At 37.4% G+C, this 25,126-nt stretch overlaps 1 protein-coding gene across 1 annotated transcript; it reads right to left on the bottom strand.

Moving 5' to 3' along the window:
- Positions 1 to 210: 210 nt before the first annotated feature.
- Positions 211 to 23,781, bottom strand: LOC103806306 (tyrosine-protein phosphatase non-receptor type 13-like). The gene is made up of 18 exons (XM_009078987.1): positions 23,491 to 23,781; positions 22,382 to 22,540; positions 21,553 to 21,727; positions 20,256 to 20,466; positions 19,012 to 19,049; positions 16,460 to 16,543; positions 15,961 to 16,025; positions 14,408 to 14,569; positions 13,758 to 13,926; positions 12,442 to 12,518; positions 10,311 to 10,393; positions 8,259 to 8,341; positions 6,232 to 6,380; positions 4,477 to 4,567; positions 3,036 to 3,370; positions 1,412 to 1,627; positions 1,087 to 1,149; positions 211 to 282 (listed from the first exon to the last, which is right to left on the bottom strand). The coding sequence occupies exons 1-18, from the start codon at positions 23,779 to 23,781 to the stop codon at positions 211 to 213; spliced, it is 2,523 nt and encodes an 840-aa protein (XP_009077235.1).
- Positions 23,782 to 25,126: the final 1,345 nt, after the last annotated feature.

Genomic DNA, 25,126 nt, shown 5'->3' with positions numbered 1-25,126 from the left:
GTTGTCTGCTTCTCCAAACTTGGAGCCAAGATTGAAATGACTTTCCCAGGACATGTTTAGGAAGGTTTTGAAATGCCTTAGAAATCAGAATAATCTAACAAAGCATGTAATGTAACACTTGTCCGTGCTGGCTTGACATCTCTTTAAAGTAATTGCTGAGTGGTCCCCGGAGTCCAAGGGGAGTAGCAGCAGGGAACAGTCATATTGTAGTCAGTAGGAATCCATTGCTCGGAGGATCTGAAGGACTTCCAGTGCAACTTCATAACAGAATAAATACTCATCCTGTACACAGAGACACCAATTTGAAACACCTGGATACATTCAACACAAATTCTAGACAAAGAAGGATAGACTGGCTGAAGTGCTGTTTCTAACATCATTGACATTAACTTACATATTTAAGGGAATCCTTGTTCTTTTTGTTCCATCACTTGTAAAAGTTCAAGAACACTCTCTTATTCAATACAGATTCTATAAGCATGTGCTCAACTCTCATTTAGGTTATGTCTTTGATTAATTTTAGTCACATGCTTAATCATTACCCTAAAGAAAAATATATCAAAGCATGTGCTAAAATATTTGCCTATAGGAAGAACTTAGCCTAGTCTGCTCTTGTTTTTATTCCCACCACCTGTTTTCTCTAAATTGAGTTAGCTGCATCCTGTCTTTTCCTGTGTGAAAAATCTTTCAGGGATAGATTTAACTCAGCAGTAGAAGGGTGTACTGAGGTGATGATAAATCAGCAATAGCAAGAATTCAACTGAAGGTTGCAATTTAGCATGGTAGAGTTTACAGTGCCTTACTGTTTTTGTGATCTTTGCTTTTCTTCTTGCTTTAAAAAAAGAAAGGGGGCACTAGGGGGTGGTATCTGTGCTATATTGCTGCTCTGCTTTTCTTTGTGTTACTGGAAATAAAGGGACAATCTTTCATATTTAGAACTAGACTATTTGCCTAGAAGGATGTTATTTTCCTCAAATGAGAGTGCTAAAAGTAAATTTTAAGTCCCAGATTTATCAAAGCATGTGGATATGTATCACTAATTGAGACTTCTAAAAATAATAATCTAGCTGAATATTGAGAACTTACCTTAGTTTGGATCATGCCAAAACGCTGATCTCTCAAATCTCTCACTATCTGCTTGATGTTGAACTGTCAGAAGAGAACAGTTTTAATTTCGTTGACATGCAAGTTATAAAGAAAGATTTAAGCATATTCTGATGGAGAAGCTGTGACTCGGCTCTTTTAGAGACAGTGTACTTGTAATTATCTTTGTTGTTTAAAACAACAAAAGCTGGGTTTATTCCATTTTGTCAGGGTGAATTCTAACAGGAATTGCTCTGCTCTAAGATGCCCCTGCTGTGTTGTTGACATCCATACTAGTTTAATACTTGATGATCTGCTTGATACTTACACATAAATCTTTTTCTATATAGCTGAGCAGAATTTCAACACACAGCAAAACTCCACTTCTTCCAATGCCAGTGCTGCAGTGAGCAACAATAGGTCCTGTACTGTGAGCTTTTCTCATGTAACAAATAAATTTTACAAGCTGCTCAGCCAGTTTGGGGATATTGTGGTCTGGCCAAGTGGTAAACTGCAAGTGACTTATAATGCGCTTTTCTTCTGTCTGAAAGAGAGAGACCAAAAAGGTTAAAAATTACCCTAAAACCAATTTTCAAGGAATTACACAAAGAATTTTCCTTCAGCCTCATTCTTAGTCAGTTGTTTGTTTGCACTACAATTCTTCAGCTTTTCATTCTTGACTCTATAAGGTTTCTTTAGGTTTCCAGAAATGCACTCAGAATACACAGGCTTCAATTTACTTCATGTGATTTTAATGAGACATTGAGGTAACTCTGTTGCCTAGGAATGATGTAGTTATCTTATTTGCTGGTTAGAAAGAAGAAACAAAAATATTTGTTAAATTAGAACATTTCAGTACTGTTTGCTAAAACTCTTGTCGCTGATCTAAGCCATACTAATAGAAGAGTAGTAATATGACAAACACGACAGGAAGATAGTAAATGCTATTCTGACTACCAGATATAAAAGAATAACCTGTGATTAGATACCCAACATACAAGCCAAATCAACTAAAAATGCTCACAAGAATAATTAAAGTGTAGATGAAATAAAGAATAATATTAATTGTGGTCCTGGGTCAACACTTGTTGCGAGCTCACTCAAACACGTTAAGCTGAAAGCTAAAGAACTACCTGGATTTTTATGATCAGAGGAATTTGAATGTAAGTATGGATTTCTGCTGAAGTAAACCTGTGGCTTTCTGTAGTAGTTTGATGCTGAGCCAGTACAAACATAGCAAACCTAACATGTTAATTGCAAAAAGCACATATAATGTCCCACCTCCCCATCTAAATAGACTTGGGAAGACTCATACCATATGCTTTACTGTACTTTGCACTCAGTGACATAAGGGCAATTGTCTTTTCTCTAAATGGAGAAATTATTATCTTGATGGAAAAAAAGCAAGCTAGTCTGGCACAAGTACAAATCTTTTAATTATTCCACTAAATATTATGTCCTGCAGAATTTTTTGCTAAGCATTACTAAATATTGAGGCAAGACTGATGGTCTTGTAATTGCCCTGATTTCCATGTTCTTACATTTGGATTCTGTATTTGTTAAGTTTCTAAAAATTTGCTCCTAGATTTGTAGTTTCATGTGTATTCATGTCTTTTCATGAATGAAAAAAGTATCATTTGCTCAAAATTCTAGGATGAAAACCACTTTCTTTCTCTCCTTCCATCCATCCACCATTACAGAATATGAATCCACTCTGCAAAACACTGAACAACCAGCTCTGTGACTATTAGCGGTCTCATTTTGGAAGTTCTTGTCCAAAATATGTAGTGTTGGATTCATTTTCTGTGTAATGAGCAAAGAAGCAGCATCTCATTAACCTTAATTTCATGCCTGTTATTCAGATTCTTACATTCCTAAAAAACACTGAGCACATGTTATGGAAGAAGCAAATAACACTACTGCTATGAAAGTATTAAGTCTACTCAACTTACCTGCTTGTTGATTATTTCTATTTTTCTAATTATGAAGTATTCCAGAATCTGGTAAGTGTCTAGCCTGAGATGGAAATTAGTCAGGTCCTTAGAGTCATGGGGAGGTTCAGGCCAGTATCGATGACATCTGACTTGTCCTAGCTCCACTTCTTTTGTCATCATGGCAATCACATTTGATTCACTCTCCCAGACCATTTGCCAAAAATCAGCCATAGTGGATGGCAGAGGCCCTTGGGTTATAATATAAAAATGTTCCTCTTCTCCAACTTTCATTCTGATATAACTTGCATTAATGTAGCCATTCTTTTCTCCCAGAGGAACTCGTGTCTTATCATCTGTACAGAAATAGAAAGATACTATTTCAGCTATGGATCTGAAACAGAGTTCTACTATCTCCAGTGCTCAGGAGATGGGGAACCTCAGCCTCTCCAGCCAAGTATGTCTCTGGATTTTAGAATACATTTGACTAGTAGCATTAATATTAATATCTGCTAATAGGAATTCCCACATATAAATTGTATGGTTCACTGCAGCTTTCTTTCTCTTAAGATACTTGTGTAACACTCTAACAAGCCTTCCAATTACCACAGAATTGTTTGGCAGTGATTCAAAATAGTGTATCCAGTTCTGCTTTTAATGTATTGCATAAGAAAACTGTCACTGGATATTTGTGTTATAAACAAGGAAAACTTCTAAGAATATATATGTACTGCGTCACTGATACATAGAGGTGCTACTAATTTTTGCATATGTTGTCCTGCTGCTGCAGTTTAGAAAGACATTAAGGGTCCAGAAAGTGTTCTCCTTCTGTTGTGATACCTCTTGGGGAATCTTTTGTCAGGATAGAATTTTTTTTGAAAATCCGTGTACATAGCAGTCATTCAGTGCTTGTACTCAAATCTTCCTTTTCTGGCTCAGATCAGAGCTGAACAGCTGAAAGGTCTGGTTGGATATTATGCTTTCAAATACTTCTGAAAGAATCTTTATCTTTCTAAAAGCTACATAACTCCATGATTTCCACTGTACTTTCCAGAATTCCACTGTTCCACAACCAGTAGATGTAGCTGTACATTTAAACAGATTTAAAGAAATGCTATTATAATTCAAGTTACACTTGCCTACAGAAATGTCGATCAGTAACTCTGAGAAAGAGGGAAGGAAGCACCAAGACAACTGGCTCCTTACAAGACCAAGTCCTGCCTTGAGGAAGATGATACTTCAGAAAATTACATGTTGCACAATGCAGAGATGCTTACGTGAACTCTATCTCTTCTGGAAAAATCCCATTAATCATAGTTAATAATTTCATTATTAGTGGAGCTCTCTGTGACTAAGGTTGTGGTGGGATTTGCACTTCACACATCTCAGTGTTATAGCTGTTTTTCTGTTTTATGATGTCTTTGTTCACCAAATGTATATTCTCATTACTGTACATACTTACACGGAAGAATATCTTGGTATCTGTTTTTATCCTGGTTTTCTGGTGCTTTGCCAGTTCTGCAGTCATCTATTGGGGTCACATGTTCTAAAGCCTATATAAAGAGAAATAGTCAATCCATGTGTTTCACATCCTCTATGGACAATCTTTACAGTGTCAGTGTGAGCAAAGTTTACTGCTGTATGTGACCCACAACTGACAAATACACTTCTTACAGAAGAGAATCTGTACATCATTCTCTAAACTTCTAGGCAAGGAATTCAAGTAGCTTCATATTTTCTTCAGCCTGCACACCATTTCTGGGGTTTTCAAGTGATATTTCCAACCCTCATCCTCAGCCCCCCCTCATTACCAATCCATGTTGTATGTTGCTGTATAATAGATGTTTGGAATAGTGTTTTGGCCAAATGTCAGCATTTATAATTGATAATAACCTGAGTAAAGCACTATTGCACTATTAACGGTGCAGTAATGACAGTGAATACTTTTCAGTGATGGAGAAAGGGATGAATATAGGGAACAGTATCAATGATACTAAATGCAAATCATATGTTCCATATGTACTTCATAGCAGATTGAGGGGAACAGAATGCAGTATATGTGCGAGTTAATTTAATTTACGTTTTTGAGTTACCATGACTTTTTTTTTATTCTTTTACCCATTTGGTATACCTTGCACAATGCTCAGCCATCACATTATGGCACTCAACAGTCTATACGAACTGAAATACATGTGACAGCTCTTGAGCACCTTCATCAGTTACTCTAGCTTTCACTGAGATAAAATATCCATTGGCCTCAATATACCAGCACTTTCCCTATTATAGCTTTGTTTTCTGGGCAGACATGTAGCTCAGCTCATAGTATGCTATGCCTACATCAATAATGGAATGGAATGAATGGAAATTAATACATGCCCTTGAGCCTTCAGGGAAAGTCAGCAAATCCTATGCACTTGAGCCTGTGAGATTTTGTACCCAGAAAGGCAGAGATACAAAGGCAAGTGAAAGAAACTGATAACATTGCAATTACTATGGAAAAGTATCAGCAATCTATTTCACTGGCAATGAGTACATCCTTTAAGGGAGATTCCAGTACTGTGTTGAAGAGTTATGAAGTAATCTATTGCTTGGGAATTTGCTGATAACTGAGTACTCTATTTCCTGCAACAAGAGATTTTATATGCCTTCCTAATTTTACATTTTTTTTCATTATTTACTTGCCATTAGATGTAATTATGTGTTTTCATTATTTATGGAGGTACATTACATTTTAATTTCACAAAGTTCCTGACCCAAATAGTATCTTGTAGCAATGAGTTTCATGGATAACTGAAGCATTGTGTGAAACATTTTCCTTTCTACACTAGGGAATCCCTAGCAGCATGGATTTCTTGCTTTAGTGCAACTCCTAGAATAGTTCTTAGGAAGATGTTCAACAAAGCTGAGGGAGTAACAGGAAGAAGTCAGTCTAGGAAAAAGTGATTCATACTCTACTTCTGTGTATTATTTATTTTCATTCCCTGTGGGCAGTATCTTTGGACAGTGTAAGCCTGACCTGCATGGAGAGAGATCCAAATACTGTAGCATCATCCAAGCAGCAGAGTAGAAACCCCATTCTGGCTAGAAAACTTCTCAGAGAAAGTGGATTCAGTAAAGATATACAATTTGACCTCCCACACAGTATGCAGAAGGCTATTAAAAGTCACTTTCTTAGCTGTGCTAAACAGTTAGATCTTAAAAAGGAATCACACTTTACCATAAACTCCTTTAACACCTCTTGATTCTCAATCCGCAGCTGAAGGCCTTGAATAAGATCTGTGATGCTAGTCCTTGGATCTACTTCCGTCTGTGATGGTTTCAAGTTAATTAACTGAGTCAATTCATCTCCAGAAGCAAAGGTTCTGTCTATATATCAACAAAAAAGATCAAAACCAAAACCCCAAAACACACAAAAGAAAAACAAAAAAAAACCTCCACAAGAAGTTTTCATTATCACTGTTCATAGTGCAATGTCTTGGGTTTAAAAAACAGAGAACTGCAGTATATATGTACTGTGGAAGTGAAATGTGAGAAAATGTGAGAAAATATTTTTGGCTTACTTATGTTCACAGCAGAAAGAAGAATAAGTAAGCACCATGGATACAACCAGGACCATGTTATTTGGAAGCAGATCTAAGTATTGCAACATATTGCCTCATACAGTTTCTAAATACAGTCTGTTCTAAATAAACTGTTCTTGCAGAATTGTAAACTTTAATGCTAGTTTATACTGGTATAGGACACACTGGCCACATCTTCACAGGGAATCATCTTCATGTTTCCAACACTTCCCTGAAAATTAGTCTTGACACACCCCACTGCTAGGAATAAGCACTGCAAAATTCATCCTTCCTGAAGTAAGGAAGTATTTTTTCTCTTCATCTTACCTCACACTCCTCTTCAAGAACAAGATGTGAACTATCTATCTTTGAACCGAAGTCAGGATTCAGTTTTACTAATTAACTCATCCTGACGTGTATGTTCTGATCCAATACTTGATGGGTTAACAAAATGGATTAACATTACATCTTTAGAAATACCTGGAGCAATTGAAAAACTTTTCTTAACAAGTTGAGCAAAAAAATGTAGCTTGTTTGGTAAAAAATAATGGTTCGAAGCAGAGAAATTCTGGAATTTGTCTTTTTAGTGATAGGCTACTGTTGGCAAAGAATAACATGCCATTTGTCTCAGAGAAAACCTGATAATACATTCCACAGGTTTGTTGTAGGCTGAAAAGAAGAAGCAATGCTCTGTTTTCCTCTTGAGAGGGATGGACACTAGTCTTGATTAAACTCTGTTAGAAAAGTGTTGCACTTGCTACGTTTTTGTCTAGGCTACAACTAGCCCCTGCTTTGCCTGAGCTGCCAAGGCACTTTTTGTTTTCTTTCTGTTCTCTGATCCTCACAGATGCGAGGGTGTTCCTAATAACTGGTTGAAGTGAAGATAGATCCCCCACTTCAGACAGGGCACAGTATTTCCCAGACACCTCTCTTTCTTTCTAGATCCAGTGGAAGTAAAAAAACCCAAACTCTGAGCAGATAATTGATGATAGATTGGTTATAATTTTCTGTTTGCTTGTCAGCACAGCTTGGTAAGTGTGAGGGAGATAACTGTGGTTTACTTGTGATGAAAGCCATCAGCAATTCATTGTTTCCATGGGACAAGAAGAAACAGGGAGAGATATCTGCATTTTTGAGAATCTGTGGGATATTGCAGCATCCTCAGTATGATTCCTTTCACTAATTATTCTCATTTGGGGCAGAAGGAGCTTAATTTTCATAAAGAAACAATTAGGCAGATTCTTTCTGTAAACTCTTCTAGTATCAGAGGAGTTTTGGCATCTGAACTGTGAAAGTGCTTCAGTACGTGCTTAAGTACATCGATTCTAGAGGCTTTGTTGAAGTTGTTGTGTGACATGAAATGTAGTGTTGCCAGGAAAAAAGTCTTGAGATATAATTTTGCCCTTCATTCTGCCTTTTTGTTTAAATGTTTAATTTACTTTTTGACAAGCTGTATGGGAACAGTAAGTGAGAGAGGAGAGAGTTCCTGAGGTATGTCATCTTGTGGGTTGTGGATGGCCTTCATCTGTGTCAGTGGTAAAAACTGTGTCTTGAGTGCCTTGGTCTTTGTGACTCAAAGAGCAAACCCTTAGCTTGTGTACAAGGGGCTAGTGTTGTTCTCACTGTGTGTATATGCAAGAGCTGGGCTATAATGTTAAAAAAAAAGAAGTTTTTGCATGGTTACTTCTAGGTAGAACAGGAATCCTGTGGGGCATATCATCATCTTCATTGTTCCAGCTGCCTGACTCAGACTGCAGATTTTCTCTTCTGCACATAAAGAGCAAACCCTTAGCTTGTGTACAAGGGGCTAGTGTTGTTCTCACTGTGTGTATATGCAAGAGCTGGGCTATAATGTTAAAAAAAAAGAAGTTTTTGCATGGTTACTTCTAGGTAGAACAGGAATCCTGTGGGGCATATCATCATCTTCATTGTTCCAGCTGCCTGACTCAGACTGCAGATTTTCTCTTCTGCACATTTCTGTACAACTCAGACTGCAGATTTTCTCTTCTGCAGCCTTCACATTCTGTACATTTCTGTGACCTGTAAAACAGCATTTGTTGAAGTGGCAGAAGCTTTGATAATCTGAACCATACAAAGGCTTTCAGTTTCAATCTATTTTTAATCACTTTTAACTTTCTTGAGCAAATATTTTCAAGAATTAGTCTGAACTCTGAAGACCACAAGTTCAAGAAGTAGTAGTAGCATTTTGTCTGGAGCACTGTTTGCAAATATAGCTAGTGAAAAACAGTATTATCTGTACGTGGTTGTTGGTTGTTTTGGGGTTTTTTCAGAGATAAGAACATACTCTGAATAAAAAGCTGTCCAAAAATGGCTGGAAGCAAGATTTTTCACAGTCAAAAACCATTTTTCATGTATGACATTTTTTAGTTGTTAGGAAATCATAGCTAAGTTGGCTTTGCTTGTTACTGTTTCCTAAAGTATTTAGAAAATGTTAGAGCACTGAAATATGTTTTAGGTAGAAATAAGGCTGCAATCCAGAATAGAGCTGCAATGTGTGCAGAATGGGTCAAATATTCCTCTACTGGCTAGCTCAGATACCCTTATACATAACATTTAACTATGTTAGTAAGCTTAAGCATATCACAGTCTTACAGTATCCTGTCATATGTGTGATCATAATAACTAATATTAGAAATATTAAAAGGTACACTTAAGAGGGAGAATAAAATAAGTAGCAGCTTTGCAAACACCAGTAACCACTGCAGGCTGTGCATGTTCAAGTTGCACAAAGCTTTTGCGAGTAGAATATAGAAATACGAAAATACTGATAGCAAGAGATTCAGATTACTAAACAGGGGCTGGAAAATCATCCTATTTGCAAAACAACTTGGAAAGATACTTGTTATCTCTATATATGATAACTTTGTATTAACCATTAGAGGCATTTATGCATCTTGCACACAGAGCAAGATAATTTAGAGATAAACACACCTGATTACCTGGTATACCACAAGATAATGTTATATTAACAATAAGCTAATAGCAAGGGGCATTGAGTCTGTTCACATGGATGTTTTCAATTGCAGATGCTCTCAGAGCTTCTTTCAAAATTTATCTCTGCAAGTAGGTATGTTTGGGAAGATTGGTCAAATATTTTTCTTACAAACTTTTAAGTTTTAGATATGAATATGTGTAATTTTTTCCCATTGGTGTGGGTATTCTGCATCACTCTAATAGATAAAACTGCCCATGACTTATCAATACTCCATTATTCTTAGATTTTCCATTATCCTGAAGATTTAAAATCTGAAGTAAATTTATTCTTTTCTTGTATTGTGTACTTGCTTTGGAGTAACATCCTCAAATTCTCTGGATTCTCAGATGTGTGGAGTTCAACATCTGCATGGCTGCAGCCATAGTAGCACAGGGTCCACCCAGGCTGCCAGATCTCCTTGGAACACTTACTAAACCCCACAGGGATCCTGCCCACACCAAGGCAATGGTACTATCACTGTTCTCTCCCCTCCTCAGCTGGAAAGACTAAAGCTAACTTAGGCTGTTACACCTAGAATCTTCTGCTCCATTTGTCTTAGCAGTTGTGTGAAAGCTGTTTAGCAGCTTTTACTGCAGATGGAGCTGCATTCCAATAGAAATGTGTTTCTGTCATCTGGGACATGAGTTCATTTGCATACCGTATTAGGACAGCTCTGAAAATATAAGAATAAATTATCCATACTATTTATTTTAATCGTTTTACTTCATTTGAAAGACTTACCTGTCTGAAATGTTACTGATCGTATCTTTATAGTCTTGTCCAGCCAACTGACCTTGGAGATAATTGTGTGTACTTTCTGGATCCTGCAGGTTTCAAATAAGAAAAAGCTGTGAAAAATCAGTACACAGAAACCTCGAAACATAGTTACTTATATCAGCTAGCTGTCTTATTTCTGACAGAAATGTGTCCTTCACTCAGGAAAGAAAGGCAAACCAGAATAGTTTCGGAATACCTTCAGAAGAAAGTATGTATTGCAGTATCTGCTAGGAGTAAAAAGCCATGCCAGATGCATTTGTGAGTTTCAGAACCATACAGTCTTCAGACACTTCTATATTTTAGAACATATGACTAAACTTTGAAAAGGTTCATGTTCATTATGTCCTTTTGATCTCATAAAGAAAATGCAATCACAAGAATCATGAGTCACATCTCAGTCACGTCCCACACCATCTCCCAGCTCTTGGCAGCAGAAAGCATCAGTGTCTGGGATGGAACTGTTGGTAATAATTTCCTTTTTCTATCTCAGACACTATGATTCCAGCAGTAGAAACGCTCTGCTGAAGAAGCACTCAGCTACCAGAGAAGGCAAAGCCTTGATCACCCTCCATATGCAGTAGAAGTAATAGTATTGGTGGCTGTTCTTCCATCCTAGAGAATAGTAACCAGGTCCTGCACTTAAGTAATGATGCTGGACACCTGCTGTATGTGGAAGTAGCTCCTTCTTAGCTGTAGCACTTGATAATTATTTAAACTTTAGTTCAAAGTGGTGTTTATTCATCTTTCCCTGCTTAATATTCCAGATGCACTCAGAAACCACCCTGGCATATTACACAGTATAAACTCCGAATGCCCCACAGAATCTCAATGGTAGCTGCCACTTATACCTTATTGTCTTACTTTTGCTCTTGCATTTCCCCATTAGAATAAGGAAATTCATGGCTGCCTATTTAACCATGAATTCATCTACCCAGTTTCTGCACCTACTGGCTATATAGATTGGAGAATGATATGTTCATTTGTTTTCACTTTGCAAAGAAAAGGTATTTTACTGGTTTTTTTTCTATTTTTTTAGTAGCTTGTCACTTTCAAAGTGTGCATCTTTGGCCTAGTTGGCAGCTGTGCTCTAAAAAGCATAAATAGTTTCTATTCAATGGAGACAGCTAAAGGCAAGCTGGATATAATGACGAAGAGAAAATTAATGGCTCCAAGTCAGCAAAAACACATGGTTAAAGTTAGGCATGTCCTGTGCTAACTAGATAGACTTAACCACATGCTTAAAACTAAATTTGTACCTTAATATCTTGCTAACTCGGGGATCTGATAAATGAACCTATAATCTTACTACTATCTCCTGCTTCTCATGGATATTATTTCTCAGGTGTCAGATCATAGACATGACCTTGTTTAGATCTTACAGTTCACCAGTCTCTAAAAGTTTAGTTCCAACACCCATTCCAACAGTGTTCTTACAACTTTCTCGAACAGATTCCTCTACAAAGTTTTCTCAGCATATAAATGTGAAGGATTTCTACCATTTTTCTTTTCTAGTTTGATTATATTGGTTGAAGCAGGGTTTGGCTTTTTTATTTGTTCTGGAGGATAAGAAGACCTAAATGATTTACATTTTCTGAGAGGTTTTATGGTTGTAAACTTAGAAATAATAGATGCTGTAAAATTTAATGTGGAATGTCTTCCAGGACTTGTTTAGATGCAAAAACACAACCATGTTTGAAGAAGTTTGGATGCCTTGCAGTTATGAATGCTAATGGAAGACAGTTCAATAGAAATCTTATAATGTATATTGTTTAGAAATACTAAAGAATGATAAAATTAATAACTTATTCATTCCTGTATTATAAAGAATCAGAACAAGACTTGCATATGCAATCTTCCTTCCCTCCACCCTTTTAGCATATATATGTATCATCCTAATCCTATGCTCTTATCTGAGTGGAACCCCCTGACTCACTCAAATGTTAGCCAGTTCCAGTCATTGCAACACACTTCCCTCACATTAATCTCTTTTCATTAAGAAGGTGTGGTTCTTGCTCACATTGCAGCAAACCCATTTTGTACAGAAACATATGAGTATTTTGCCTGATAACTTCTAGATGCTCAATTCTGATTTTACCTTGTTGGACATCTGCTTGGAGTCTTCTTCCTTGAAAGTGGAAACAGGCTGAGCTTGCAGGCTTTCCTCAGCATTAGCTGAATACCAGAACACAAAAGAAAAATAAAATGCATGGAAATATAGATCCATTTCTTCTCTGCCACCTACAGCAAAAGACTTTGACCTTGGACTAGCATGGAATATCCTTTTCATGGATGCTCTGAGAGGGTTAGTACAGCACAAACGCCATACATCACCATTGAAGAAGCCAGCGTAATTCAGGTTGTCAGAAGATATACTGAAGTACAGCCCTGTGTCAACAGCAGTTCTAAAAAACCTGAAACAGAATTTAAATTTGCCCTTCCTAACCCAACTCATTCCTTTGCAGTGCTAAGGCACAAATACCATACATTAACTTTGATGCCAGTGCTTCTATGGGGATTTGCTGCTCCAGGAACACATTTTAAACTTCCCAGAAAGTGTGTAAATCACCAATGTCATGTAAGATGAAAATAGGAATTGCAGTGTCTTCTTGCCTGAGAATACTTGAAACAAAGCCTCCAATTTGTAGCCATCAGGACAGAAGGAGGAATTCTATATCCGTCCCACTGCAGTTTCATTATAGGAAACATTTCAGTGTTCAAAGAGAAGGTTGAGGACTGTAACCCCATAAACTATTAGTAATATCATATCCTTGCTTCCACACTCAGCTTTAATTAGTATTTAATTTTTGAGTGTTCAGTAGAGCAGAGCATAGAGCAGAGGTTTCTTCCAGGGAGTTAGTCAGAACTCTAAGTACTTGCCCTATGCAAGATGTGTCTGCTCTCAAAGTGATATCAGTCTGGATGCAGAGACTTCTGGATTTGACCATGAACAAGCACAGAAGAGAGAGGATCTGTCTGCCAGACAGAATAGGAAGTGTAATGCTTCCAGGAGAGAAGTAGGAGTTATGGGATGTGAAATTTTTAGGAAATGTGTTTTAGCAGCTGGGTCAATAATTGTCTGTGATTCCATCAGTGAGTTGTATAAAATGGGCTAAAATCAGATCAGGATTCATGACTTATAAACTAAGCTAAAGCATCTTTGAAGATCTTGCAGCTTCACTTCCACTCTTCCTAGGCTTAAAAATCCCACTCAAGCATTTCTTCCCTGTGGTCCTATGTCTTGAGTAGTATAGCCAGAACTGCAGCTCAGGGTGAAGAATGTTTGTATCTACAGCTGTGAATCAGGCCTGACTGTAAAGTTAGTATATTGAATTGTTTTGCTAATAGGAAAGTTGAATTCAGGCAACATATAATCCCACATTTATCACACTGTGAGCAAATGCAGCTGCTTACCAGGCTCTGCTTTTGTGTTTTGGGGGGAAGCTTCGTTGCTCTGATTCCCTGAATAAGCCCAATGCAAAGCCACACTTCGGCAGACAGTGAGTTGAACAGTGCCTTGAGCTTTGCGCAGCAGATCTGTAACTGTTTGGCGTGGCAGACCAGACACAAAAGTCTCATTCACCTGAAAAATACAATGATGTGTATTTCCAGATTCCTATAACAGAAAGCTCTTTTTTAAAATCACATATCCTAGCACTGAGAAATCTTTATATGACTTCTTTGCACTTTATGTGTCTTCATTTTCTCCCATTTTTGGGAAGGAATTCTCACTCTCTCTCAACTTGCCTGATCCTCTCCTCTGTATGTCTATGTACCATGATTGCCTGCAGGACACCACAAAAGTACAGTTTGAGACAGTAAGAGGGTATTGTTTCCCCCATTCTTCAAACAGAAGATGGAGGAGAGATGGAAGTCAAACAGAAGAGCAAATAAAAATATTCCAAGTCCTGAAGGGGGAATTGAAAAAAAATTTGGGCTAAAACCAGGATGATTTATATTAAAAGGTGGTTAGGATAGAAAGATTTTATATAAACACTCAAAAGCTGCTCATTATAGAGTAACTAGAGAAAACGTAGGCGAAAGCAATGAAGAACAAGCATTACCTTAAGTAGGATGTCACCAACTTGAAGCCTCCCATCTAGATCTGCAATGCTGTCTGGGCTGATGGCTTTTATTAGGATAGCCCTGCCATTTCTTCCACCTACCAGTGCAAATCCTAGGCTTCCATTTTCTGCTTTTTCCAGCTCAATCCTAATAATGAAGTCCTACAATAGACAAGGATGCAGTCTAAAGTGGAGTTTATTCAGGTCTGTATTTTGTTTGCATTTTTAATACCAAAGAATCCCATTATGCTTCACAGTCCTCACTGGCTGACGTAGGTTATGGGATATATCCTACTCTTGAATAGGTACATAGAGCTTCCAGTGACCAACTGTGCAGCTGCATGTGTGTATCAGAATGAAAATAGTGCACACTTATTTTCATACTCTTTTTAATAGTTGCTGCTGAGGGAAAAAAATTCTAAAGAGCAAAGAAATGTGTACTTCTGTAATCCTTTTATAATATATTAAATAAATCACCTTCATTGACAAACAAGGCTCTCTTATCTCCAGTGTGACAGTAATGCAGTACATAGTCCATTCTTACATTGTTCTGTAATGAAAATCTTAATCTTGCAACCTCAACATTCTCATCTCTTCGGCTTTAGCCCTTCATTTGGTTTTAAAATCAGTGGCTTTTTTAGGGTCAAGTATTATCTCAGAAATAGCAGCAAGCTAGAAATGTTTATGACTTGCAGCACGACTAGTTCCAACATCATAAATATCAGCCTTGGAAATTATTTTCACAGGTTGAGCAGATAAATCATCATGGATTAAATGGTGCAGAAAAAGCAGTAATAGTGATGACTTAATCAAAAGTAAGAAAACTGTTCCAATTTTTCTGCCAGGTTGGAAGTTTAATTTTAACAAGAAACAGCTTTTTTTGCAAGCTGCAATCAAGAGAAAACTAGTAAACATATTCACATGAAATATCAGTTCCAATGTGGATAATTTCTATGAACATTATTTTCCATGTGTTTGCACAAACAGAAGTGATGTTTTCACTTGTAAGAATTTTGAAGCATTGTATGTTAAGCATGAAAATAACTTTTTTCCCCAAAAAAAAATTTCTGGGAATTTTAGGAATTCTTAATTTCAAAACTGGCATTACTTTTGCCAAATACAAACCATTATGATTTTTGTCAGTGCTACATAATACTCCAAAGGTTTGGAATAATTTTTTATTCTCTTTTCAAATATCTATCTGAGAATTTCAAAATGAAACATATTAGTCTCAGGTTTCAAAGATTGTTGTGGAAAATGTGTTATAATTCTGCTTATTTTTCCATTCTGTTCCTTTTTCCTGTGCTACTTTGTTTCTAAGCATTGAAAAACAGCAACAGAAGAGTCTGTGCCCAGGAAGTGCTCAGCATGTTCTAGTCCATGAATGCTGAAGCAATTCAACACTTCACAGGACTCTCTCCAGGTGCATTATATTCTTACTTTCACAGAAACTGGAGAGGAATAAAATACATTAAATACCACTATTTTAAAAATGTCACTCCATATAGCTCAATTCTCTTGATAACCATCTCACACTTAAAATTGTCACTTACTTTACATTCTGGAGAATCAGGAGTGTTTTCCTGAGCACTGGAGTTTGTTTCCTCCAAATGTTTCTCTGTGAAAAAGCAGCAACAATTTTTACATAGTTGTACTGGTAGAAAGTTCTATAGTATAGCACTCAAAATCTTATTCAGAGCTAATAAAGCATTTTGTAAAATACCAAAATAAGAATCCTATGGATTAATGTGGGCTCAAACTCCTGAACTGTGAACTGAACCTTCTGCATATTGTCCCTGGAGACTTTGTATCTCCCAGTGAGCAGGTTCCAAAACAAGCTTTAAAAGCTGCATGTTACAGTGTCAGAGACACCCGATTTTTCGTCTCAACAGGTAATGTACAACTGTTGTCTAAAACTCTGAGGGAGGCAGGTTTTTCTACCAAGAGTTAGTCTTTCCCAGGTGCTGCCAGTACCACGTATAGACTTATTTTCTTTCAAAGAGAGGGCACAAAATTTCATAAATTCTAACTGAAAAATGCTAAGTTCCTTACCATGTTGATGCAGCTGATCCTGTTCTTGGGAATTCAGGTTTTCCTTTGGCAAAATATTGACTTTCTCTGTCTCTGCCGGTGGCCCTAAAAGGATACATGTATGTTTGTTCTGACAGGCCTCCTCCTGACCTTCATATACACATGGGAATGTAAACTCTGTGCTCCGATTATTAAGCAAAACATCAATATCCAACATTGATACTCTCTGAGGCAGTTTGAGACGCTACTTAATGATTAAGTTTGCCGATTTGCTCACTTATAGAAACAATTCTGTCATGAATTGCAGAGAAATTGTGTCTCAGCCATCGCTATTTAAAAATTGTAACAATAATGAAGAGATCAGACTGAGTCATTCTAGACATGTGGCAATGATGAGGCAGACAAAGAAACACTCCCACGTCTACTCACCCACCCCCTCTTTTGAGGTGTTGCTTTATCATATCTTGGTGATATTGGTTGTCTTCCAGAGTACTCTTAATGTATGAATTATAGAAAATCATGAACGTTCTGTTGTTTAAAAGCAAACTACCTGTTGCAGTTATAATTTAAATATGCATTTTTGTAACTGAGTCTACAAAAATGTAGACTTGCTTTCTTAATAACGAATTATTATAGATTTATTTATAAATCTATCAGCAATGATAGCAAATGGAACACCAAATACAAAATTACTATAGATCTTTTAAAGTGCCTTATAAAAGGGAAGAATCATAGAATGGTTTGGATTGGAGGGGACATTAAAGATCATCTAGTTTCCATTCTCTGCCATGAGTAATGAACAATTCCAGGGATGGGGCATCCACTACTTCTCTGGACAACATGTTCCAGTGTCTCACCATCCTCATAGATAAGAAATTCTCACTAATATCTAATCCAAACCTGTCCTCTTTCACTTTTAAGCCATTCCTCCTTGTCCTGTCACTACATGCCTTTGTCAAAAGTCCCTCTCCCTCTCTCTTGTAGCCCCTTTCTGTACTGGAAAGTGCTATAAGGTTTCCCCAACATCTTCTCTTTTCCAGGATGGACAACCCCAACTCTCAGCCTGTCTTCATAGCAGGGATGCTCCAGCCCTCTGATCATCTTCATGGCCCTCCTCTAGACTCACTTAAACAGTCATGACCTTCTTACATTGAGGGGACCAGAACTTTGTGCAGGACTCGAGGCAGGTCTCATGAGAGCAGAGTAGAGGGGGGAATCACTTCCCTCACCTGCTGCCACACTCCTTTGGATGCAGCTCAGGATTTGGTTGGCTTTCTGGGCTGCAAGAGCATGTTGCTGGGTCATGTTGAGCTGCTCATCTACCAGCATCCTCAAGTCCTTCTCCTCAGGGCTGATATCAATCCATTCTCTGCCCAGCCTGTGTTTGTGCTTAGGATTGCTCTGACCCATGTGCAGGACCTTGCACATCTTGTTTTATAAGTGAGGCAGGTATCTGTACCAGCGTAGGGTTGATAACTCTGTATCAGATCTGGTTACCTATTTTGAAGGTGTCTTGGGAAATCTTCAAATCTGCAAAGCTCACAGATCTAAGCTGTGTAAGCAAGGTCCTACCAGGATGTACATTGGCAATGCAATAGTTATACCATATTAACTGAGAGTACATATAACTTTATTCATGTCTTGTAGTAAACTGCTTCAGTTTATAAAAACACACACAGGGCTACATGTTATAGAACAGGAAATCTGTAACTACCTTGACTTGGAATAATTTATTCAGGTAACCATATGCCAGTATTCAGATGAGTGTAGGTGTGTGAACAATACTGGTCCAGGGTTACTTTTTGAGGTCATCTTTGCATCATTAAAAAATATTCAGATATCCAGTCAGGTGAATGAAACTGGGGTTAGGCCTGACTTAACACTGCAGCCAAATGTACACTGGAAAGTGCTACTGGCATAGCTAACACACTTTCTATGCAGTGACCTAGATGTGATACTTATCCTTCCACCTGATGGTGCAGATGCAACCTCTGGTGGGTGAGACTCCTTCTACTGCTAGAGAATTCTGGTCATGTCTTTGGTCTTTGCAGTGAAGACAACTACTGAAGTTTTCTATCAGTTGTAATACTAAATATCATCCCCTGATAGGAATGCTTTTATATTAACTAAGAGATATTGGTGCTGCCTACTTCTGATTTTCTCTAGTTTATTGATAACAGTTTAAAAAGGTGATCTAGATGATGAAGTAGTGGCTCATATTAAATAGTGGCTCAAAAAGTGCTGGAAAACTCCTTAGAGAGTAGTTTCAGTCAAAACAGATGTTGATATATGACCACATAAAATTCCCATTTAATAACAGCAAATTAAAAAAATAGAAACTGACTATGCAAAATGCAATAAATGATTTTTTACAGAAAACTATACGTTTTACTTCTGTCTTTAAATAGCTAGCAAATTTTCTTCAGAGTCTTAGAATGGCCATAATAGAAATACTGAGTGCCAAGTTACAATCTGTTAATAACTTTTAAATGCAATGAATCAATACTTTATGCTTAATTTCAAAATCAGAAGCAAGTTTTTAACTAAACCCCAAGAATATTAGCCTTACTTACTATTTTCCTGCTCTATAGGAACCACTGGATTGCCATTTCTGGGGGCAGAAAAAGTGAAATATGTGAGCCATTAAGAGCTGCATGCTTTGTAAAGCACATATGAAAATTATTTTTAGAAAGACAGTTGTCTAAACTGTAGTTGTGTTTCTATGATTTTATTAATGGTGCTTTTCTAAAGAGCATTTATATCATGATATAAAATATCTGACACTATTTAACAGCAGTGAAACATTTAATTTAATTTTATTTTATTTTAGTGGGTTAGGGAACGAATGAACATGTTAAATCACCTGTCTCAATACAGAACTGGTCTCTGGTACATTTTGAATTCAGCTTTGGTTACCTCTCTATAAAATGGGAATGCTCTTTTGCAAGTTCCTTTATCCTATTTCTGTTTGTCTCCTTAGTTTGTAAATTATGACAATCGGGGTGCTGTACTAACTGCTTGTACAGCAAGAAGTATAATGAGGAGACATTTTCTTCTGCTTGACAAGTACAAGTTAATAAATCATTGATAAAAGTTTGAACTCTGTTAAGACAGCTGTGGCAGCCATACTATCACTTGCTCTGGTTATATAACTTTGTTATTCACATGTTTTTGGGTTAATGTTTGCCTGTTCCTCTGAGATCTTTGGAAGCTATTTCTGTGTCAGTCCAGGACCTGTGCTGGTGTTATATCAGACTCTGGAACACAAAAAATCTGAAGTGCAGCCATGAACTGATGAGAGAAATCCTTTATTGCAGGTTATTGTTCAAGCCTGGGATGACTTTTTCTTACATGCTACCTATTTAAAGCTTCATTTTTAGTACCTTTCTAAAACATCTGGCTGCTGGAAGTAACTCAGAATTTCCCATCACAGGTAGTTTTTTGCCTGTAGTTATGAACCTGAGATTGTATGGAGAAGGTTGATAGTAGTGGTGGAAATATAAACATTTTCCTTCGAGAACAAGATACATGAGAATGGTGGTCAGCCTCACAGTTAAAGTGTTCACATTTGTATTTGGATGATGAAATTTGAAGAGTGCTCATTTGTGTTGCATGAGGCTACTTGCACTCACAGTTAATTACAATTACAAGGAGGTAAGATATCTTACAGATGCTATTTATCAGGTTGAAACATTCAGACCTTTGCAATAAAGCATTTTTCTTGCAGTTTGAATTGTGTTGATGGTTTGACTTGTTGATGTAAAATTTAGAAACCTGCTTCAGCATTAGGATTGAGATTGAGTATGCTCAAATTTACCTTGTGGCTTTGATTTGAACATTCTGGGTGGCAGCTTCACAAACTCTCACTGCATCATCCAGGCTAATGCCCTCAGTCCACAGTCCACAGATGTAAACAATCTGATCTCGTGGCTGCAAACTGCCTTCCACACTGGCAGGAGAGCCAGGAACTATCTCTAGCACATAAATACCTTGTAACTTGCTTCCAGCTCCTCCTGTCAGCTTCAAGCCTAGAATAATGCAGAGAAAGCATCTTTTGTGGCAGCATGATTTGGATTTCACTGTCGGTGACATAAAGTCTAGTGGAACAGATGTGAGTCATTGAAAGGCTGAACAAATCACTGACATTACAAATAACTGTCTTGCCCCAGTAAGATGGGGTATATGAGCTGGACTGAGAGAGTGAAATGCCATTAGATGTTTAAAAAGTATGGAAAAACTTAAATGGTGTTGTCCATCTCTATGCTTCAGTGATTCCATAGTGCCTTATTTCACCTGATGTTCAATAGTCATTTCAATAGGACACTGAGCTGCATAGCAGTAACTCCCTCATTACCAGAGTGCTTAAGTGCCTTGCAGTCTTCAGAGTGCCATAGGGAATGGAGGCCTGACAGCTGAGGAGATATCTATACAGTGCAAAACTGTGCAGTGCAATGACTTTCAAGGAATCTCTGAAAAAGCTAGTTTCTTGCCTGGAAACAGGATGCTGTACATGATCAAATATAGCCACACTGTTTCCTGAGTCTACAGTTTTATCTGTGTGCAGCACTCACCACATTGTGCAGAAATACCAAGATATTTGTGGGGATTTCTTTTATCACCTGTATTGCACAATGTAGATAAAGCTTTGTGTCTGTGTTGAATCAAGGATTTAAGTGGAGATTTTTTGAATAGCAAACTGTAGCCTGTGGCTCATCCTTCTTAAGATTTACCTCTTCTTCTTCCTTTTTCTTTCTCTCCAAACAGATCTTTATGTATCTCTGCAGGTAGTAGACATTATTGTCTAACTACCCACAACTTATGTTGTAGTAGCACATAAGTATGAGACTGGAGATCTGCCAGAAACTTTAGCTGATAGGGTGATAATACAAAGACCATTTTCCCAACTATCTTCATTGGTCTAATAAAAGATATTAGTCTTCCCTTATAGGACTTGCCCAAAATAAAACTCTCATTCCATGGTCATGGGTGATGGCAGAGAGCATAAAGGTGTCAAGGTCACTCTGGATCATACTGAACCAAGACCACAGTTGTTTATTACTTTATGATTGCTGTAATCCCTGTCCAAGATAGCAAGCACAGTATTTAGTACACACCTAGCTGTCCATTGGCACCTTTTGTGAGAGTGATTTCAGGAATCTCATCTGGCCTAACAGAGGGACATGGGTCACTGTCAGCACGACCAACCACAAGGTGCAGATCAGGAGGAGAGCTTTGCAGTAAAGTCAGGACTTCATTGCATGGTAAAGATGTGACATCAATTCCATTCACCTAAATGACAAACCAATAAAATCATGTCACAGATTCATTTACTATCATGTACTTCTCCCTCACTCTGAATTTGGCATATGAACTTAAATTAGTTTTCACTTTCTTGTTACTGCTTTGCTGTGGTATTTAATGTCTGTGAATGCAGCAGTTAAGATTGCAGTAAGACTTCTTCTTTGAACTTTTATTTTTCTGAATGCAGAGCTTTCATAAAAAGAGCTTTTTTTCTTGAAACTCAAGGTCTTGTTGCAAAAAAACAAGGAATAGAGCCTAACTGCTACAAAATGCACATGAATCAGGCTGAAAAAAAGGTTTTATTCATACATTACAAAGGACATAACTCCTGCATCCTTTGTATTCGTCACCTATCTTATTATATTAATTCAGTTTATATTATTTAATTGGGAAGGCATTAAATGTCCCAGCTGTCTTGCACTGCTGCTAGATGATTCATGTTATTTGCCTGGCCATACAATCTATTCAGCCTGAAATTTACCCAACTGAAGTCAGCAGAATTAGATTTATTATATGATTCATTTGCATTTTCATAACTAAATATGTGATGAACTGGATGCTAGCAAAGGAAAAATGCTAAAGCTGAATTACATTGAACTGCAAATATTTTCTTCTCTATATAAACTCAAAGAATTACTGTACCATAATGATTCTGTCTCCCCTTCTTAGTCTTCCGTCAGAAAGGGCAGGGTCATTCAAGATTTCATCAACATACAGGCAGGTGTCCACTTTGTTAAGAACTACAGAGAATCCGTAGCCATTGTTCTCTGACTTTGTCAAGGTCACAAAGATCTCCATTTCCTGTTGAAACAAGCACAGATATATTTGATGGAGGCTTTTCTGTTGATTCATTAATATGTCCCATTATGTTTTATATGAAGAGAAGAATCAGATCCTCAGATCTGATGGTACAAACAAGGGAATACATAAGTGTTTCTCTCACCTGTCACTGCCATACTCCAGAATTAATTTTCCTTCTTTTTACCTAGTGCAGCTTCATGTTGACTGATTGATTGATTGATAGGGCCTAATAAGGCAGAGAATGCCACCAGAGCCTGGAATTTTGGCATTTGAAATGTATAAATAAAGGTTTGGAGTGTTCTGAGCTGACAAGCGTTGAAATAGCAGGTTGCAACAATTGCAACAATTATTGTTGTTATTGGTGTTACTGCCCCATTGAAGGAAATGGCTGGAGATAAATTTTGTCCAGAGCATTCTCAAATTAGTAGGAATTTAGAGCTCATTAGTGTCAGTAGGAATGCAAGATGTTCAGCATTTGGCAGGACTGAGCCTTATATCTTGAATAGTAATTAGCACAAGGATCATACTTTCTTATCAGGACATTACAGTAATATCACTGTGACAAAGTGATTTTCCACATGGGCTTGAAACACGACAGAAAAAAACCCAGTAGCTGACTCCAGTTAATTTCAGAGGCTACTAGAGGGCTTTTAGGCCTTTGTACACTGAGAATTATACTGCAGAATGCTGGAAAGTTGGAGAAATAGTAAGTTGTCAAGAACAAGGAAATGGCCTTAAGGCAAATGGTAAAGAATTCTGGAGAGCCGGGCATAGTGGAAGGTCTGCTTTATTTGAAGATTGTGGATATTCAGGAAAGTAAAGAAAAAAAATAGTCAGGTAGAAATAGCATAGAATATGAGTTTAAATTAATGTTTAAGAATGTAACATTCTTTAAATTGTTTCTTTTCCTTTGTATTCTAGGTGTTAGCAATTTGGTGCCTATCACATACCTGAGTGCAACCTTCATTTTCTTCCTTCTCTTCCTCTGCTTCCTCTAAGTCTTCCCATTCGTTGTCACTCTCATGTGTCTCTCTAGCAGACAGGGATGATGGTAAGGGACCACAAACATGTGGTTGTGGGGTCGCAGTGGTTGCAGAGAGTGTCTCAGAGCTTCCTCCTCGTGAAAGTGAGGTCACAGGCATTGAGCTGATAGTGAGATACTCTTCATCAATAGGGGTTAGAGAGAGAGTTTCAGGCATACATTTTGTGTTCGATAGGTCATCATGACTCTTATTAAACATGCGGCTGGAAAATAAAAAGATTGCAGTGCTGGGGTTTTCCTCCATGTGCTTTCTTAAATGGCCACTGAAAAGTCTACTGCTTGGGCATGACCTTATTTTCATTTTAACTGAAGTACTAGTTACAGTATTGAATTGTTGTCTGAATCCTTCAATGGTAGGATAAAAACAAATAAGTAATCAATATTTTGGAAAGATTCAAAAGCTTTCATAATTTGACAACTGCCTTTGCAAAATCTTGCACTCTTGTTTTTCTTTTAAGGCATGAGTTAGTACTTTGGTTGCGGCTTGAAAAGAATTGGACAATGCTCAGACCATTAATTCTTTCATCTTCCATAAACAAATTAATTAACTTTTCTGGCAAGCTGGATGCACATTACGATACTATATTTTTATGTTTGCATTTGTCTTGAAAAAGGAACGTCAACCACATTTCTGGCTCCTACAGGTCTTTCCTTGGTAGCTGAGCACAGACCAGAAACATGAAATGTGAAATGATTCCTCTTTCTCCATGAAAAATAAAAGTCCTGACTTCTTTTTGTAAGCTTGCCTTTATTTTTATGCTTACCTTGAAGCATATGAATTGTCCTACAGGAATCAATGGATTTATTCAATTACTTGAATTAAAATTATTATTGATTTTATTCCACTATATTGCAGACAAGCTATTCAGCACTTTCGGTGTTCAAGCCCAGACTGTAATCATATATGCTGTGTTTAATGTTGTTTTGGCTGTTTTTATTAATGAACCCTAATAGACTACTATGTCATTGTCTCCATAGAATTCTCTGTTAAAGCTCATAAGAATGCTTGAAACACAATTTTTTTAACAAAAATATGTTTTCTTCATATCAATACTTATTGAAATCTTGCTAAACCTCATTCATCTGAAAAACACTTAAAATGGCATAGCTCTTATTAATGCTTCACCTAGCAAAGATGCTATGACATTTCATATCTGTCACCCAGGATCTTTTGCTCTTTGATAGAAATGAACTGTCTACTATTTCCCAAGCGAACACAGACAACTAAAAGAAAACTAAATTGCATGTCTTGTATGAAATCACAGAAGATCCCCACTGTTAGGTTCTTGTTTCCAAAGTTGTCTATAGTCAGAAGGAAGCTATACAGCAGAGTAGCAAAACAGTCACTTTGGATGGATATAGCTAGTAGCCTTTGATGATGAAGTAAGAACTTAGGGAAGTAAGAAAAACTTAGAGGCTCATGCTGTATGCCCTCAGTGAGGGAAGCAACCTAGTCTGTTAGTGTGTCTGTGCAGGGAGGAAATGAGAAAATGGCCATCTCCTGTAGCACAGCAAAGCTGAGAATGAGACTGACACTTTAAGGT

The sequence above is a fragment of the Acanthisitta chloris genome, unplaced genomic scaffold (genome assembly GCF_000695815.1).
Source record: "Acanthisitta chloris isolate BGI_N310 unplaced genomic scaffold, ASM69581v1 scaffold23237, whole genome shotgun sequence".
Lineage (NCBI taxonomy): Eukaryota > Metazoa > Chordata > Aves > Passeriformes > Acanthisittidae > Acanthisitta > Acanthisitta chloris.
Note: the sequence above shows the minus strand (reverse complement) of the source record. Positions and strands in the feature narration are given on the sequence as shown.